This window comes from Somniosus microcephalus, unplaced genomic scaffold, assembly GCF_052327205.1.
Source record: "Somniosus microcephalus isolate GS21.2 unplaced genomic scaffold, FLI_Smic_1.0 unresolved_chr1, whole genome shotgun sequence".
NCBI classification, from domain to species: Eukaryota; Metazoa; Chordata; class Chondrichthyes; order Squaliformes; family Somniosidae; genus Somniosus; species Somniosus microcephalus.
Genome location: NW_028225179.1, coordinates 159,727,681 through 159,746,467, shown reverse-complemented (window position 1 = coordinate 159,746,467; position 18,787 = coordinate 159,727,681). Strand labels below are relative to the sequence as shown.

At 55.1% G+C, this 18,787-nt stretch overlaps 2 protein-coding genes and 1 pseudogene across 3 annotated transcripts in view; 2 read left to right on the top strand and 1 right to left on the bottom strand.

Annotated features, from left to right (window-relative positions):
- The window catches only part of LOC147096380 (E3 ubiquitin-protein ligase TRIM39-like), a 49,053-nt pseudogene extending 46,423 nt beyond the window's left edge, over window positions 1-2,630 (top strand). Inside the window, exon 8 of the transcript XR_015074888.1 lies at window positions 1,780-2,630. The product of XR_015074888.1 is annotated as an E3 ubiquitin-protein ligase TRIM39-like (transcript). The remainder of the gene's footprint in view (window positions 1-1,779) is intronic.
- The window catches only part of LOC147096368 (zinc-binding protein A33-like), a 766,539-nt gene that overhangs the window by 243,343 nt on the left and 504,409 nt on the right, over window positions 1-18,787 (bottom strand). The window lies entirely within an intron of this gene.
- On the top strand, window positions 5,769-18,150 carry LOC147096379 (E3 ubiquitin-protein ligase TRIM39-like). The gene is made up of 2 exons (XM_085973813.1): window positions 5,769-5,997; window positions 15,592-18,150. The coding sequence occupies exons 1-2, from the start codon at window positions 5,769-5,771 to the stop codon at window positions 16,173-16,175; spliced, it is 813 nt and encodes a 270-aa protein (XP_085829939.1). The 3' UTR covers window positions 16,176-18,150.

Sequence of the window (18,787 nt, the reverse complement as noted above, 5' to 3'; positions counted from 1 at the left end):
AATGTTGTCTATCATTTGTCTGACCGTTTCACCAGTCTGTCTCCTTCTGAAGTCTGTTACTATCCTCCTCATTATTTACAACATTTACGAGTTTCATATCGTCTGAAAACTTTGAAATGATGCCTTGTATACCCAAGTCCAGGTCATTAATTGATATCAAAAGGAGCAGTGGTCCTAATAAGGACCCAGGGATCACCACTGTATACTTCCCTCCAGTCTGGAAAAACAACCATTCACCACTACTTGCTACTTTCTGCCCTTTAATCCTGTGGGCTTTAATTTTGATAACAAGTCTCTTATGTGGTACCTTGTTTTGAAAGTCTATATACACCACATCCACCTCACTACCTTCATCAACTCTCCCCGTTACTTCATCAAAGAACTCGATCACGTTAGTCAAACACGATTTGCCTTTAACAAATCCGTGCTGACTTTCATTTACTCGACCATACTTTCCCAAACGCTGATTAATTTTGTCCCAGATTATTGTCTCTACAACTTTCCCCACCACCGACGTTAGGCTGACTGGCCTGTAGTTGCCAGGTTTAGCCCTCTCCCCTTTTTAAAAGAGCGGTGTAACATTTGCAATCCTCCGGTCCTCTGGCACCACCCCCAGATCTAAGGAGCATTGGAAGATTGTGGCCAGAACCTCCGCAATTTCCCCCCTTACTTCCCCCAGTAACATAGGATGCATCCCATCCAGACCGGGGACTTTTCTACTTTGAGGATCACACACACACACATCTACCCATATACACCCAGTCCCACAGAGTGACTTTCCTCAGTGAGTAATCTGGTAAGGAGTATGGAATGTGTTCAACCCCCAGGTATTTTAACCCCAGTTTGTGGTGCATTAAACTGGGAACAGTATTTAGTTGTACATTGAGGGTCCAGTTCCAGCTTTTGTTCATTTTAGTATTTATATCCCCACAGAATCCCACAGTGCGGAGGCGGGTGTAATGTTTGATATTTTCAGAAGCTGTGACCTCCCACCCTGGAAGTCCCGGTGTTTTCTGCTGTTGTCAGATCCTCGATTCCTCCCCTCAGAGCGGCTCTTTTCTCGAATTGAGAAACAAAAAAATCAGTCAGAAAGGGGGATCTCGGGGAGAACATCTCCCCCCGATCCCCGGCCAGTCTCTCCCCCCGATCCCCGGCCAGTCTCTCCCCCCGATCCCCGGCCAGTCTCTCCCCCCGATCCCCGGCCAGTCTCTCCCCCCGATCCCCGGCCAGTCTCTCCCCCCGATCCCCGGCCAGTCTCTCCCCCCGATCCCCGGCCAGTCTCTCCTCCCGATCCCCGGCCAGTCTCTTCCCCCCCCCCCCCCCCCCCCCAATCCCTGGCCAGTCTCTCCCCTCCCCCGATCCCCGGCCAGTCTCCCCCTCCCCTCCCCCGATCCCCGGCCAGTCCTCCCCCCCCCCCCCCCCCGATCCCCGGCCAGTCTCTTCCCCCCCCCCCCCCCCCCCCCGATCCCCGGCCAGTCTCTTCCCCCCCCCCCCGATCCCCGGCCAGTCTCTTCCCCCCCCCCCCCCGATCCCCGGCCAGTCTCTCCCCCCCCCCCGATCCCCGGCCAGTCTCTCCCCCCCCCCCGATCCCCAGCCAGTCTCTCCCCCCGATCCCCGGCCACACTCTTCCCCCCCCCCCGATCCCCGGCCACTCTCTCCCCGGCCAGTCTCCCCCCGCCCCCCCCACCCCCGATCCCTGGAGAGTCTCTCCCCCCGATCCCCGGCCAGTCTCTCTCAACTCCCCGGTTAATCTCTCTAATTCTCTGCTTTTTCTCCCAGTCTCTGTGACCCTGGATGTGGAAACAGCGCATCCAGGACTCGAGGTGTCTGAGGATCTGAAGAGTGTGAGATGGACCAGGATCCGGAGGAATCTCCCTGACACGGGGAAGAGGTTTACAGTCTGGCTCTGTGTGCTGGGATCGGAGGGATTCACATCGGGGAGACATTACTGGGAGGTGGAGGTGGCGGGGAATCGGCGCTGGAGGCTGGGAGTAGCCGCAGAGTCTGTGGAGAGGAAGGGACGGGTCAGACTGAGCCCGGAGACTGGATTCTGGACCATCGAGCGGGGTCGTGATGTGTTTTATGTAAACTCCTCCCCTGAATCCCCCCTCCCCGCCGGCTCGATCCCCGGGAAGGTGGGAGTTTCTCTCAGTTATGAGTCCGGGACAGTTTCATTTTACAGCGCGGACACCAAGTCCCATCTCCACACCTTCACTGGGAATAAATTCACAGGGAAACTTTATCCTTTCTTCTGGACTTGGGATGTGAACAAGTGGCTGAGAATCTGCTCCGGCTCCGATCCGGGTCTGTAAAAGGGGCGGGGCCTCGGGCCGGCCCGCATCATCCATGACGTCACACTGACTTGACCCCGTGCCATTCGGGTCAGGGGCAGAGGTCAGGGGTCAGGAGTTAGAAAATGTAATTTCCAAATTACACATTGTAAAATCCCAATGAGACTGTAAATACAACCAATAAAAATATAAAATGTCAGAAGAAGAAAGAAAGAGTTACATTTCTATAGCGCCTTTCACGACCACAGGGCTTCCCAAAGCACTTTACAGCCAATGAAGTACTTTTTGGAGTGTAGTCACTGTTGTAATGTGGGAAACGCGGCAGCCAATCTGCGCACAGCAAGCTATAATCTGTTTTTTGTTATGCTAATTGAGGGATAAATATTGGCCAAGACACCGGGGAAAACTCAAACACAAAAGCAAAATACTGCGGATGCTGGAAATCTGAAATAAACAGAAAATGCTGGAAATACTCAGCAGGTCAGGCAGCATCTGTGGAGAGAGAAACAGAGTTAACGTTTCAGGTCGGTGACCCTTCGTCAGAACTCTTCTCTGAAATAGTGCCTTGGGATCTTTTACATCCACCTGAGAGAGCAGACAGGGCCTCGGTTTAAGGTCTCATCGAAAAGACCCCTCCGACAGTGCGGCGCTCGCTCAGTACTGCACTGGAGTGTCAGCCTAGATTGTTGTGCTCATGTCTCTGGAGTGGGACTTGAACCCACAACTTTCTGACTCAGGAAGCGAGAGTGCGACCAACTGAGCCACTGGCTGACACTGTAATAAAAACAAAGACTAAAATAAAAAGTAAAACCGACAGCAACTCCATCCCAGCCCTTTCTCATCACTGCCCCACTCCTTTATATTAAAAAGCAGGTATAAGTTGTGCTCCCAAAATGAGGACATTCCTCAGTTCATCAGCACCATTAGTGATGAGAAATACACAAACTATCTCTCCTCAAGATGACGGGGAGTTTGCAAATCTTCGGTTTAACGGACTGAATGTTCACTTTTACTGCGGTGCGGGCTGTAAAACGGGCGGCCGATCCGCTAACGCCTGTTGTGGTAAAAGTGAAAATTCACCCCAGAGTGTTTGACGTTCCCCTGCAGTTGGTTGTAGTGCCACTTTCAGCCAGGAGATGGGGATGGCGAGCTGTACAAAGCGCTGTAAAGTTTTACAGTGCAGTATCACCACCTGCTGGTGGAAACCGGTACTGAGGGAATATCAAAAACAGCAAATGCTGAAACACTCGGCTGATCGGACAATTCAGGCAGGACCTTCCTTCAGAACTGAAAGATGATGGGATCAGAAAAAAGAATGGAAAATAAACACGAGCCTGGAATTCCCTCTTCTGTGCTCCTGACACACACCGAGTCCCTGTCGGGAAAATCCGCATCCCGGTCTGTCCAATGTTCAAAAAAGCACAAGTTGGGATTGTGGAATTTCCCAATATGGGCTCTTGCTGTGTGTCAGGAGAGCGGAATTCCAAAATCTGGGCCTGTATTCCGAGTACAGAGAGGAGATTAATCAGTTAAAAAATCTCTGAAGTGGGTGCTGAAGACATGAAATTTATTTCCAGAGGGTGCCTGGGAGATACTTTGGTCAAAAGTGAATGGAAACTAGTTACTGGATTATCCTAGGCAGTGCCCTAGGTATGTGTCAGACCGTTACTTCACCCCTTGGTCCTGGATTTGAATCAAACAACAACGACAAATTGCATTTATATAGCACCTTAAACATAGTAAAATGACCCAAGGCGCTTCACAGGAATGTTATCAAACCAAATCTGATACTGAGCTTGGTCAAAGAGGTAGGTTTAATGTAATGTCCATGTAATGTAATTAGCGCCACAGTCACTCGGAGGAATGCCAGGGCTGGATGAACAGACTGTGACTATCTTCTTGTTCAGTATTACTTCTTTGTACTGGATGTTTAATGCATAATAAACCTGTTTTACTGATACACAATATACCTGGACCCAGAGTGCTTTGTGTAGTCACGGAGAAATTATTCTAAAGAACTTTTAAAAGCGACATCATCCCTCAGTCTTCTCTTATCTAGAGAAAAGAGCCCCAGCCTGGGTGCTCTCCAGTGACTCCTCCCGCTGGATGTGGCCACCAGGTGAGGACACAACTGAGCTCAGCTCTGCTGTTCCCGAGACTGGAGTTAGTGCCTTCAGGAGAAGTAGCGAGGAAATTGAGGTTTGAGGGACTTCTACAAAGAAAGCCACATTATAAAAAGGCGATTGGCTGTGCTGGTGCTCAGCTCACTGTGCCACGGTCTCGCTGCACTCCACACATGGTGATCTCCCAGTCTGAGCTGTGCTGCCCCATAAGCTGGAGTGAAATCTCTTTTACAGCCCTCAGTGCATTGAGAAATATTGTGGTTTCCAACTTATTTTTTTCACGAGTAAGCTCTGTCACTGTAGTGTGGCAAATTCAGTTGCCCCCTTTTCCCCCGCCCCTCCAGTGCCACACATCTGTTCCCAGCTGATGGGGCTCACTGGCAAACTGTTCCTACCGGATATAAAACACAACGTGCCGGCAGTGCATAGCAGACCAGTCAGTATCTGTAAAGAGAAAAGAGCCGATTGATGGTTTGAATGTGATTCTTTTCATCAGAACTCGTGATGAGGCGTTATACACCTGAAACAGCTTTTCCAATGCAGGTTTATTGTATTAGTAGATTCTGTTTTTTATATTATTGTTCACACCATGTCTCTGCGAATACGGAAATGTAAACTGCTTCGAGCAGATACAGAAGAAGAGAGCACCTTTGTTTCATTTCTTTACCTCCTTGTCTGTGCTGGGACGCGTCTTGGCTCTGATGTGAGCTCCCTGCTTCTGCTGGGATGCTGATTGCCTCTGCTGTGTGCTTCATGCATCTGCTGGAATACACCCTGGTTCTGCTGGGAAACCCCATGCCGCTGTGTGATTGATGCTCCTTTCCTCTCTTCTTTACCTGCCTCTGTTGGCCTGAGTAAGATCTGGATCTCAATGTGTGGCCAACAACAGTGCCCGTGAACTTTCTTCCACTACATCCACGGGTATCTTGCTCCTGACAGACCAGTAAGGAGCGCCTGAACTTCCTGCTTTAGAGTTTTTGTCTGACAACATTTTTGTTCTTTTCGTTCGCTTTGTTTGTATTGTTAGATTAATGAATGTAATAAAGATGGTGAGACTGCTCTAAAACCACGTGATCGCTGGCTGGATGCAAACTCATTACGAACAAAAAAGAATCGATCAATGAAATCTGGGGATAAAATGGTTTTGGGCGGTAGTTCAAAATGTCCAGCAAAGTCCAGAATGAGGTGTGAACTGCAGGAATAAACACAGGAAATGCTGGAAATCCTCAGCAGGTCAGGCAGCATGTGTAGGGAGAGAAACCGAGTTTCAGGTCGATGAGCCTTGGTCAGAACTGCAGGAAGCCGGTGAGCTCGCTGCCTGTAATGTGGCTCCACAGCCGGAAGGTGGCGCTCCATGGCCGTGTCTCCGGTGGATTCCCGCGGTCCGGCTCACTCGAGCTGCTTTCCCACGGCGGCCATTGGCCACACTTCCCCAAGGCCCGCCATCTTCACTCGCTCTCAGAAGGAACTGCATGAAGGTTCCGTCAATGACCAATTCCTGAGTCTGTTCCGCGACCCGTCTGCCTGCGATTCACAGGCTGAAATGGAAGAGCCCGGGTCCAGTGACAGTGACCTGGTCATTGGCCGGAGAGCCTGTCACTCAGTGAGGGGGCGGGTCTCTCCCGGGGGAAGTGGATTGGCCGGAGAACCTGTCACTCAGTGAGGGGGCGGGTCTCTCCCGGGGAAGTGGATTGGCCGGAGAGCCTGTCACTCAGTGAGGGGGCGGGTCTCTCCCGGGGAAGTGGATTGGCCGGAGAGCCTGTCACTCAGTGAGGGGGCGGGTCTCTCCCGGAGGAAGCGGATTGGCCGGAGAGCCTGTCACTCAGTGAGGGGGCGGGTCTCTCCCGGGTGAAGTGGATTGGCCGGAGAGCCTGTCACTCAGTGAGGGGGCGGGTCTCTCCCGGGGGAAATGGATTGGCCGGAGAGCCTGTCACTCAGTGAGGGGGCGGGTCCAGTGACAATGACCTGGTCAACAGTCAGTTCCAACCCTCAGCTTATCAGCTCCGTCTCATTTTAATCGGGGTTTCACTGCAGAGCAGAGGAGCGCTGCAGAGTGAGTGAAGGCGGCTGGAGAGCGGGGAGGGGGGAGCTCGGGAAACGCCTCAGAGCCCCGGGACAGACCGGCTTTAGAAAGACCCAGAGTCCAAATTCACCGGTGGAGGGTCCGGGGGACACTCGGGGACATTTCCCGATAGTCAGTCCGCCTCTGAGGGCAGGTCCGCGGGCCGGATGAACCTGTTCCAGGGTCTGATCCGACACCCTGCTGAAAACAGATGTTTCCTCTTACGATCCAGATGCTGTCACGTTTTTCCATTTGCTCCTCACAGCAGCGCACATCTGGGGCACTAACAGATACCTCAGTGGCAGTAATTTACTGACTGAATTCAATCTAGTCTCCTCCTACACTACTAAACTCTCTTTAAATAGCAGATATTATCACACAGACCAGAGGTTTACAGATTGAAATGACTGAAATATTTACTTGAAATTAAACAGTGGTTTGAGAAACTCACATTTGGCAAAGCCTAACGGTGCGATTTATATAAAAATAGTTGCCAGGATAAAGTTACTCTCGGCTCAGTTGACTCTGGTAAGATTATCTGGAGATGCAATATATAAACCAGTGTAGTTTAGCATCAAATCCCTGGGCTGGGACCTTCCACCCTCCCTCTGGCAATGAATGGACACAGCTGGGGGGAGTGGGTGGAAATGTGACTCTGGGCGCAGTCCACCTATTTCACCGCCCATTGGATTTCCTGCCACACACGGGCAGGCCCATTGAAATTATATTCAATGCACAGAATTACTTCAGTTTCAAATACAAAAACAAAATACTGTGGAAGCTGGAAATCTGAAATAATATCAGAAAATGCTGGAAATACTGAGCAGGTCAGGCGGCATCTGTGGAGCCAGAAACAGAGTAAACGTTTCAGGTCTCTGAGATTTCAAATATTGGGACTCGGTCTTCAGTGGAATGTGACTGCCGAGCTGTATGAACCTTCTGTGCATTGCCGGGTATGTCCTGGGGTCGGGGGATGCCATTTGGAGGGAGGGGGTGGTGATCAGGAGAGGGTGGGACTGTGATAAGGAGTGTTAGGGTCTGTGAAAAGGAGTGGGAGGGGCAGTGGTTGGGCGAGGGAGGGGCAGTGATAGGGAGAGGGAGGGGCAGTGATGGGGAGAGGGAGGGGCAGTGATGGGGAGAGGGAGGGGCAGTGATGGGGAGAGGGCGGGGCAGTGATCGGGAGAGGGAGGGGGCAGTGAGCGGGTGAGGGAGGGGGCAGTGATCGGGAGAGGGAGGGGCAGTGATGGGGAGAGGGAGGGGCAGTGATCGGGAGAGGGAGGGGGCAGTGATGGGGAGAGGGAGGGGCAGTGATGGGGAGAGGGAGGGGCAGTGATCGGGAGAGGGAGGTGGCAGTGATGGGGAGAGGGAGGGGCAGTGATCGGGAGAGGGAGGGCAGTGATCGGGAGAGGGAGGTGGCAGTGATGGGGAGAGGGAGGGGCAGTGATCGGGAGAGGGAGGGCAGTGATCGGGAGAGGGAGGTGGCAGTGATGGGGAGAGGGAGGGGCAGTGATCGGGAGAGGGGGCAGTGATGGGGAGAGGGAGGGGCAGTGATGGGGAGAGGGAGGGGGCAGTGATGGGGAGAGGGAGAGGGCAGTGATGGGGAGAGGGAGGGGGCAGTGATGGGGAGAGGGAGGGGGCAGTGATGGGGAGAGGGAGGGGCAGTGATGGGGAGAGGGAGGGGCAGTGATGGGGAGAGGGAGGGGGCAGTGATGGGGAGAGGGAGGGGCAGTGATCGGGAGAGGGAGGGCAGTGATCGGGAGAGGGAGGGGCAGTGATGGGGAGAGGGAGGGGCAGTGATGGGGAGAGGCAGGGGGCAGTGATGGGGAGAGGGAGGGGGCAGTGATGGGGAGAGGGAGGGGGCAGTGATCGGGAGAGGGAGGGGCAGTGATGGGGAGAGGGAGGGGGCAGTGATCGGGAGAGGGAGGGGCAGTGATCGGGAGAGGGAGGGGCAGTGATGGGGAGAGGGAGGGGGCAGTGATCGGGAGAGGGAGGGGCGGTGATCGGGAGAGGGAGGGGCGGTGATGGGGAGAGGAAGGGGGCAGTGATGGGGAGAGGGAGGGGCAGTGATCGGGAGATGGAGGGGCAGTGATGAGGAGAGGGAGGGGGCAGTGATCGGGAGAGGGAGGGGGCAGTGATGGGGAGAGGGAGGGGCAGTGATGGGGAGAGGGAGGGGGCAGTGATGGGGAGAGGGAGGGGCAGTGATCGGGAGAGGGAGGGGCAGTAATCGGGAGAGAGTGGGGCAGTGATGGGAAGAGGGAGGGGGCAGTGATGGGGAGAGGGAGGGGGCAGTGATGGGGAGAGGGAGGGGGCAGTGATCGGGAGAGGGAGGGGGCAGTGATGGGGAGAGGGAGGGGGCAGTGATGGGGAGAGGGAGGGGCAGTGATGGGGAGAGGGAGGGGCAGTGATGGGGAGAGGGAGGGGCAGTGATCGGGAGAGGGAGGGGGCAGTGATGGGGAGAGGGAGGGGGCAGTGATGGGGAGAGGGAGGGGGCAGTGATGGGGAGAGGGAGGGGCAGTGATGGGGAGAGGGAGGGGCAGTGATGGGGAGAGGGAGGGGCAGTGATGGGGAGAGGGAGGGGCAGTGATCGGGAGAGGGAGGGGCAGTGATGGGGAGAGGGAAGGGCAGTGATCGGGAGAGGGAGGGGCAGTGATCGGGTGAGGGAGGGGGCAGTGATCGGGAGAGGGAGGGGGCAGTGATCGGGAGAGGGAGGGGGCAGTGATGGGGAGAAGGAGGGGCAGTGATGTGGAGAGGGAGGGGGCAGTGATGGGGAGAGGGAGGGGCAGTGATGGGGAGAGGGTGGGGCAGTGATGGGGAGAGGGAGGGGCAGTGATGGGGAGAGGGAGGGGCAGTGATGGGGAGAGGGAGGGGCAGTGATGGGGAGAGGGAGGGGCAGTGATGGGGAGAGGGAGGGGGCAGTGATGGGGAGAGGGAGGGGGCAGTGATGGGGAGAGGGAGGGGGCAGTGATGGGGAGAGGGAGGGGGCAGTGATGGGGAGAGGGAGGGGGCAGTGATGGGGAGAGGGAGGGGCAGTGATGGGGAGAGGGAGGGGCAGTGATGGGGAGAGGGAGGGGCAGTGATGGGGAGAGGGAGGGGCAGTGATCGGGAGAGGGAGGGGCAGTGATGGGGAGGGGGGGGCAGTGATGGGGAGGGGGGGGCAGTGATGGGGAGGGGGGGGCAGTGATGGGGAGGGGGGGCAGTGATCGCGAGAGGGAGGGGGCAGTGATGGGGAGAGGGAGGGGCAGTGATGGGGAGAGGGAGGGGCAGTGATGGGGAGAGGGAGGGGCAGTGATGGGGAGAGGGAGGGGCAGTGATGGGGAGAGGGAGGGGCAGTGATGGGGAGAGGGAGGGGCAGTGATGGGGAGAGGGAGGGGGCAGTGATGGGGAGAGGGAGGGGGCAGTGATGGGGAGAGGGAGGCGGCAGTGATGGGGAGAGGGAGGGGGCAGTGATGGGGAGAGGGAGGGGGCAGTGATGGGGAGAGGGAGGGGGCAGTGATGGGGAGAGGGAGGGGGCAGTGATGGGGAGAGGGAAGGGGCAGTGATCGGGAGAGGGAGGGGCAGTGATCGGGAGAGGGAGGGGCAGTGATGGGGAGAGGGAGGGGGCAGTGATGGGGAGAGGGAGGGGGCAGTGATGCGGAGAGGGAGGGGCAGTGATCGGGAGAGGGAGGGGGCAGTGATCGGGAGAGGTAGGGGGTAGTGATCGGGAGAGGGAGGGGGCAGTGATCGGGAGAGGGAGGGGCAGTGATCGGGAGAGGGAGGGGCAGTGATGGGGAGAGGGAGGGGGCAGTGTTGGGGAGAGGGAGGGGCAGTGATGGGGAGAGGGAGGGGCAGTGATGGGGAGAGGGAGGGGGCAGTGATGGGGAGAGGGAGGGGGCAGTGATCGGGAGAGGGAGGGGCAGTGATGGGGAGAGGGAGGGGGCAGTGATCGGGAGAGGGAGGGGGCAGTGATCGGGAGAGGGAGGGGGCAGTGATCGGGAGAGGGAGGGGCAGAGATGGGGAGAGGGAGGGGTAGTGATGGGGAGAGGGAGGGGGCAGTGATCGGGAGAGGGAGGGGCAGTGATGGGGAGAGGGAGGAGCTGTGATCGGGAGAGGGAGGGGCAGTGATGGGGAGAGGGAGGGGGCAGTGATGGGGAGAGGGAGGGGGCAGTGATGGGGAGAGGGAGGGGGCAGTGATGGGGAGAGGGAGGGGGCAGTGATCGGGAGAGGGAGGGGGCAGTGATCGGGAGAGGGAGGGGGCAGTGATCGGGAGAGGGAGGGGGCAGTGATCGGGAGAGGGAGGGGGCAGTGATCGGGAGAGGGAGGGGCAGTGATGGGGAGAGGGAGGGGCAGTGATGGGGAGAGGGAGGGGCAGTGATGGGGAGAGGGAGGGGGCAGTGATGGGGAGAGGGAGGGGCAGTGATGGGGAGAGGGAGGGGCAGTGATGGGGAGAGGGAGGGGCAGTGATGGGGAGAGGGAGGGGCAGTGATGGGAAGAGGGAGGGGCAGTGATGGGGAGAGGGAGGGGCAGTGATCGGGAGAGGGGGGGCAGTGATCGGGAGAGGGGGGGCAGTGATCGGGAGAGGGAGGGGCAGTGATCGGGAGAGGGGGGGCAGTGATCGGGAGAGGGAGGGGCAGTGATCGGGAGAGGGAGGGGGCAGTGATCGGGAGAGGGAGGGGCAGTGATGGGGAGAGGGAGGGGCAGTGATGGGGAGAGGGAGGGGGCAGTGATCGGGAGAGGGAGGGGCAGTGATGGGGAGAGGGAGGGGCAGTGATGGGGAGAGGCTGGGGGCAGTGATGGGGAGAGGGAGGGGGCAGTGATGGGGAGAGGGAGGGGGCAGTGATGGGGAGAGGGAGGGGGCAGTGATCGGGAGAGGGAGGGGCAGTGATGGGGAGAGGGAGGGGGCAGTGATCGTGAGAGGGAGGGGCGGTGATCGGGAGAGGGAGGGGCGGTGATGGGGAGAGGGAGGGGGCAGTGATGGGGAGAGGGAGGGGAAGTGATGAGGAGAGGGAGGGGCAGTGATCGGGAGAGGGAGGGGGCAGTGATGGGGAGAGGGAGGGGCAGTGATGGGGAGAGGGAGGGGGCAGTGATCGGGAGAGGGAGGGGGCAGTGATCGGGAGAGGGAGGGGGCAGTGATGGGTAGAGGGAGGGGCAGTGATGGGGAGAGGGAGGGGGCAGTGATGGGGAGAGGGAGGGGGCAGTGATGGGGAGAGGGAGGGGCAGTAATCGGGAGAGGGTGGGGCAGTGATGGGAAGAGGGAGGGGGCAGTGATGGGGAGAGGGAGGGGCAGTGATGGGGAGAGGGAGGGGGCAGTGATCGGGAGAGGGAGGGGCAGTGATGGGGAGAGGGAGGGGCAGTGATGGGGAGAGGGAGGGGCAGTGATGGGGAGAGGGAGGGGGCAGTGATCGGGTGAGGGAGGGGGCAGTGATCGGGAGAGGGAGGGGGCAGTGATCGGGAGAGGGAGGGGGCAGTGATGGGGAGAAGGAGGGGCAGTGATGTGGAGAGGGAGGGGGCAGTGATGGGGAGAGGGAGGGGCAGTGATGGGGAGAGGGAGGGGCACTGATCGGGAGAGGGAGTGTCAGTGATCGGGAGAGGGAGGGGGCAGTGATGGGGAGAAGAAGGGGCAGTGATGGGGAGAGGGAGGGGGCAGTGATGGGGAGAGGGAGGTGGCAGTGATGGGGAGAGGGAGGGGGCAGTGATGGGGAGAGGGAGGGGGCAGTGATGGGGAGAGGGAGGGGCAGTGATGGGGAGAGGGAGGGGCAGTGATGGGGAGAGGGAGGGGCAGTGATGGGGAGAGGGAGGGGGCAGTGATGGGGAGAGGGAGGGGCAGTGATGGGGAGAGGGAGGGGCAGTGATGGGGAGAGGGAGGGGCAGTGATGGGGAGAGGGAGGGGCAGTGATCGGGAGAGGGGGGGCAGTGATCGGGAGAGGGAGGGGCAGTGATCGGGAGAGGGGGGCAGTGATCGGGAGAGGGAGGGGCAGTGATCGGGAGAGGGAGGGGGCAGTGATCGGGAGAGGGAGGGGCAGTGATGGGGAGAGGGAGGGGCAGTGATGGGGAGAGGGAGGGGCAGTGATGGGGAGAGGGAGGGGCAGTGATGGGGAGAGGGAGGGGCAGTGATGGGGAGAGGGAGGGGCAGTGATCGGGAGAGGGAGGTGGCAGTGATGGGGAGAGGGAGGGGCAGTGATCGGGAGAGGGAGGGCAGTGATCGGGAGAGGGAGGTATGAGTATGAGTCTGTCAGGCTGTTGCTTGACTTGTCTGTGGAACAGCTCTCCCAGTCCAAGTCCCTCTGAGCTTTTGGGTGTTGTTCCATTTATCGACCCCCACCCATAAAACTGGCCCCGCCGCCAGATCGGGATAATGAGCCTGGCGAGTTTCCGCTGATTGTGCTCGTTTGAGGAAGCTCTTCAAATTGAAACAATTTTTAGGGGCACAGGCTCTAGTAGGCACGTTTTAACAGTTTTTAAATATTAAAAAATATTTAATTTATGAAGAAACCGACTAGTGTACACCAGTGAAACTGGTAAATGGTTCAGTACAGTTTTAAAGTCATTTTTAGTGATTTGAAAGCAGACTACTCACGGGTGGAGGATTAGACACTCTTAATAAAAATGCTTATTTTTTGTGATCATAGAATGATACAGAACAAAAGGAGGCCATTCGGCCCATCTTTGGTAGAGCTATCCTAATAATCCCAGTCCCCTGCTCTTTCCCCAGAGCCTTGTCATTTTTTCCCTTGAACTATTTATCCAATACTCTTTGGAATGTTACTATTGAATCTGCTTCCACCGCCCTTTCAGGCAGCGCGTTCCAGATCACAACAACTCGCTGTGTAAAAAATGTTTCCTCATGTCGCCTCTGGTTCTTTGGCCAATCACCTTCAATCTGTGTCCTCTGGTTACCAACCCTTCTGCCATTCGAAACAGTTTCTCCTTATTTACTCGATCAAAAACATTCATGATTTTGAACACGTCTGTCAAATCTCCTCTTAACCTTCTCTGCTCTGAGGAGAACAACCTCAGTTTCTCCAGTCTCGCCACGTGACTGAAGTCCCTCATCCCTGGTACCATTCTGCTAAATTTCTCCTGCACCCTGTCCAAGGCCTTGACATCCTTCCTAAAGTGTGGTGCCCAGAATTGAACACAATCCTCCAGCTGAGGCCTAACCAGTGTTTTATAAAGATTTATCATAACCTCCTTGCTTTTGTACTCTATTCCTGTATTAATAAAGCCAAGGATCCCATATTATTTTAACAGCCTTCTCAACTTGTCCTGCCACTTTCAAAGATTTATGTACATACACCCCAGGGGTCTCTTTGTTCCTGCACACCTTTAAAATTGTACCATTGAGATCATATTGCCTCTCCTCATTCTTCCTACCAAAATATCACGAAACACTTCTCTGCATTAAATGTTGTCTATCATTTGTCTGACCGTTTCACCAGTCTGTCTCCTTCTGAAGTCTGTTACTATCCTCCTCATTATTTACAACATTTACGAGTTTCATATCGTCTGAAAACTTTGAAATGATGCCTTGTATACCCAAGTCCAGGTCATTAATTGATATCAAAAGGAGCAGTGGCCCTAATAAGGACCCAGGGATCACCACTGTATACTTCCCTCCAGTCTGAAAAACAACCATTCACCACTACTTGCTACTTTCTGCCCTTTAATCCTGTGGGCTTTAATTTTGATAACAAGTCTCTTATGTGGTACCTTGTTTTGAAAGTCTATATACACCACATCCACCTCACTACCTTCATCAACTCTCCCCGTTACTTCATCAAAGAACTCGATCACGTTAGTCAAACACGATTTGCCTTTAACAAATCCGTGCTGACTTTCATTTACTCGACCATACTTTCCCAAACGCTGATTAATTTTGTCCCAGATTATTGTCTCTACAACTTTCCCCACCACCGACGTTAGGCTGACTGGCCTGTAGTTGCCAGGTTTAGCCCTCTCCCCTTTTTAAAAGAGCGGTGTAACATTTGCAATCCTCCGGTCCTCTGGCACCACCCCCAGATCTAAGGAGCATTGGAAGATTGTGGCCAGAACCTCCGCAATTTCAGATTGTGGCCAGAACCTCCGCAATTTCCCCCCTTACTTCCCCCAGTAACATAGGATGCATCCCATCCAGACCGGGGACTTTTCTACTTTGAGGATCACACACACACACATCTACCCATATACACCCAGTCCCACAGAGTGACTTTCCTCAGTGAGTAATCTGGTAAGGAGTATGGAATGTGTTCAACCCCAGGTATTTTAACCCCAGTTTGTGGTGCATTAAACTGGGAACAGTATTTAGTTGTACATTGAGGGTCCAGTTCCAGCTTTTGTTCATTTTAGTATTTATATCCCCACAGAATCCCACAGTGCGGAGGCGGGTGTAATGTTTGATATTTTCAGAAGCTGTGACCTCCCACCCTGGAAGTCCCGGTGTTTTCTGCTGTTGTCAGATCCTCGATTCCTCCCCTCAGAGCGGCTCTTTTCTCGAATTGAGAAACAAAAAAATCAGTCAGAAAGGGGGATCTCGGGGAGAACATCTCTCCCCGATCCCCGGCCAGTCTCTCCCCCCGATCCCCGGCCAGTCTCTCCCCCCGATCCCCGGCCAGTCTCTCCCCCCGATCCCCGGCCAGTCTCTCCCCCCGATCCCCGGCCAGTCTCTCCCCCCGATCCCCGGCCAGTCTCTCCCCCCGATCCCCGGCCAGTCTCTCCCCCCGATCCCCGGCCAGTCTCTCCCCCCCGATCCCCGGCCAGTCTCTCCCCCCGATCCCCGGCCAGTCTCTTCCCCCCCCCCCCCCCCAATCCCTGGCCAGTCTCTCCCCTCCCCCGATCCCCGGCCAGTCTCTTCCCCCCCCCCCCCCCCCGATCCCCGGCCAGTCTCTCCCCCCCCCCCCCCCCCCGATCCCCGGCCAGTCTCTTCCCCCCCCCCCCCCCCGATCCCCGGCCAGTCTCTTCCCCCCCCCCCCCGATCCCCGGCCAGTCTCTCCCCCCCCCCGATCCCCAGCCAGTCTCTCCCCCCGATCCCCGGCCACACTCTCCCCCCCCCGATCCCCGGCCACTCTCTCCCCGGCCAGTCTCCCCCCGCCCCCCCCACCCCCGATCCCTGGAGAGTCTCTCCCCCCCGATCCCCGGCCAGTCTCTCTCAACTCCCCGGTTAATCTCTCTAATTCTCTGCTTTTTCTCCCAGTCTCTGTGACCCTGGATGTGGAAACAGCGCATCCAGGACTCGAGGTGTCTGAGGATCTGAAGAGTGTGAGATGGACCAGGATCCGGAGGAATCTCCCTGACACGGGGAAGAGGTTTACAGTCTGGCTCTGTGTGCTGGGATCGGAGGGATTCACATCGGGGAGACATTACTGGGAGGTGGAGGTGGCGGGGAATCGGCGCTGGAGGCTGGGAGTAGCCGCAGAGTCTGTGGAGAGGAAGGGACGGGTCAGACTGAGCCCGGAGACTGGATTCTGGACCATCGAGCGGGGTCGTGATGTGTTTTATGTAAACTCCTCCCCTGAATCCCCCCTCCCCGCCGGCTCGATCCCCGGGAAGGTGGGAGTTTCTCTCAGTTATGAGTCCGGGACAGTTTCATTTTACAGCGCGGACACCAAGTCCCATCTCCACACCTTCACTGGGAATAAATTCACAGGGAAACTTTATCCTTTCTTCTGGACTTGGGATGTGAACAAGTGGCTGAGAATCTGCTCCGGCTCCGATCCGGGTCTGTAAAAGGGGCGGGGCCTCGGGCCGGCCCGCATCATCCATGACGTCACACTGACTTGACCCCGTGCCATTCGGGTCAGGGGCAGAGGTCAGGGGTCAGGAGTTAGAAAATGTAATTTCCAAATTACACATTGTAAAATCCCAATGAGACTGTAAATACAACCAATAAAAATATAAAATGTCAGAAGAAGAAAGAAAGAGTTACATTTCTATAGCGCCTTTCACGACCACAGGGCTTCCCAAAGCACTTTACAGCCAATGAAGTACTTTTTGGAGTGTAGTCACTGTTGTAATGTGGGAAACGCGGCAGCCAATCTGCGCACAGCAAGCTCCCACAGACAGCAATGTGATAATGACCAGATAATCTGTTTTTTGTTATGCTAATTGAGGGATAAATATTGGCCAAGACACCGGGGAAAACTCAAACACAAAAGCAAAATACTGCGGATGCTGGAAATCTGAAATAAACAGAAAATGCTGGAAATACTCAGCAGGTCAGGCAGCATCTGTGGAGAGAGAAACAGAGTTAACGTTTCAGGTCGGTGACCCTTCGTCAGAACTCTTCTCTGAAATAGTGCCTTGGGATCTTTTACATCCACCTGAGAGAGCAGACAGGGCCTCGGTTTAAGGTCTCATCGAAAAGACCCCTCCGACAGTGCGGCGCTCGCTCAGTACTGCACTGGAGTGTCAGCCTAGATTGTTGTGCTCATGTCTCTGGAGTGGGACTTGAACCCACAACTTTCTGACTCAGGAAGCGAGAGTGCGACCAACTGAGCCACTGGCTGACACTGTAATAAAAACAAAGACTAAAATAAAAAGTAAAACCGACAGCAACTCCATCCCAGCCCTTTCTCATCACTGCCCCACTCCTTTATATTAAAAAGCAGGTATAAGTTGTGCTCCCAAAATGAGGACATTCCTCAGTTCATCAGCACCATTAGTGATGAGAAATACACAAACTATCTCTCCTCAAGATGACGGGGAGTTTGCAAATCTTCGGTTTAACGGACTGAATGTTCACTTTTACTGCGGTGCGGGCTGTAAAACGGGCGGCCGATCCGCTAACGCCTGTTGTGGTAAAAGTGAAAATTCACCCCAGAGTGTTTGACGTTCCCCTGCAGTTGGTTGTAGTGCCACTTTCAGCCAGGAGATGGGGATGGCGAGCTGTACAAAGCGCTGTAAAGTTTTACAGTGCAGTATCACCACCTGCTGGTGGAAACCGGTACTGAGGGAATATCAAAAACAGCAAATGCTGAAACACTCGGCTGATCGGACAATTCAGGCAGGACCTTCCTTCAGAACTGAAAGATGATGGGATCAGAAAAAAGAATGGAAAATAAACACGAGCCTGGAATTCCCTCTTCTGTGCTCCTGACACACACCGAGTCCCTGTCGGGAAAATCCGCATCCCGGTCTGTCCAATGTTCAAAAAAGCACAAGTTGGGATTGTGGAATTTCCCAATATGGGCTCTTGCTGTGTGTCAGGAGAGCGGAATTCCAAAATCTGGGCCTGTATTCCGAGTACAGAGAGGAGATTAATCAGTTAAAAAATCTCTGAAGTGGGTGCTGAAGACATGAAATTTATTTCCAGAGGGTGCCTGGGAGATACTTTGGTCAAAAGTGAATGGAAACTAGTTACTGGATTATCCTAGGCAGTGCCCTAGGTATGTGTCAGACCGTTACTTCACCCCTTGGTCCTGGATTGGAATCAAACAACAACGACAAATTGCATTTATATAGCACCTTAAACATAGTAAAATGACCCAAGGCGCTTCACAGGAATGTTATCAAACCAAATCTGATACTGAGCTTGGTCAAAGAGGTAGGTTTAATGTAATGTCCATGTAATGTAATTAGCGCCACAGTCACTCGGAGGAATGCCAGGGCTGGATGAACAGACTGTGACTATCTTCTTGTTCAGTATTACTTCTTTGTACTGGATGTTTAATGCATAATAAACCTGTTTTACTGATACACAATATACCTGGACCCAGAGTGCTTTGTGTAGTCACGGAGAAATTATTCTAAAGAACTTTTAAAAGCGACATCATCCCTCAGTCTTCTCTTATCTAGAGAAAAGAACCCCAGCCTGGGTGCTCTCCAGTGACTCCTCCCGCTGGATGTGGCCACCAGGTGAGGACACAACTGAGCTCAGCTCTGCTGTTCCCGAGACTGGAGTTAGTGCCTTCAGGAGAAGTAGCGAGGAAATTGAGGTTTGAGGGACTTCTACAAAGAAAGCCACATTATAAAAAGGCGATTGGCTGTGCTGGTGCTCAGCTCACTGTGCCACGGTCTCGCTGCACTCCACACATGGTGATCTCCCAGTCTGAGCTGTGCTGCCCCATAAGCTGGAGTGAAATCTCTTTTACAGCCCTCAGTGCATTGAGAAATATTGTGGTTTCCAACTTATTTTTTTCACGAGTAAGCTCTGTCACTGTAGTGTGGCAAATTCAGTTGCCCCCTTTTCCCCCGCCCCTCCAGTGCCACACATCTGTTCCCAGCTGATGGGGCTCACTGGCAAACTGTTCCTACCGGATATAAAACACAACGTGCCGGCAGTGCATAGCAGACCAGTCAGTATCTGTAAAGAGAAAAGAGCCGATTGATGGTTTGAATGT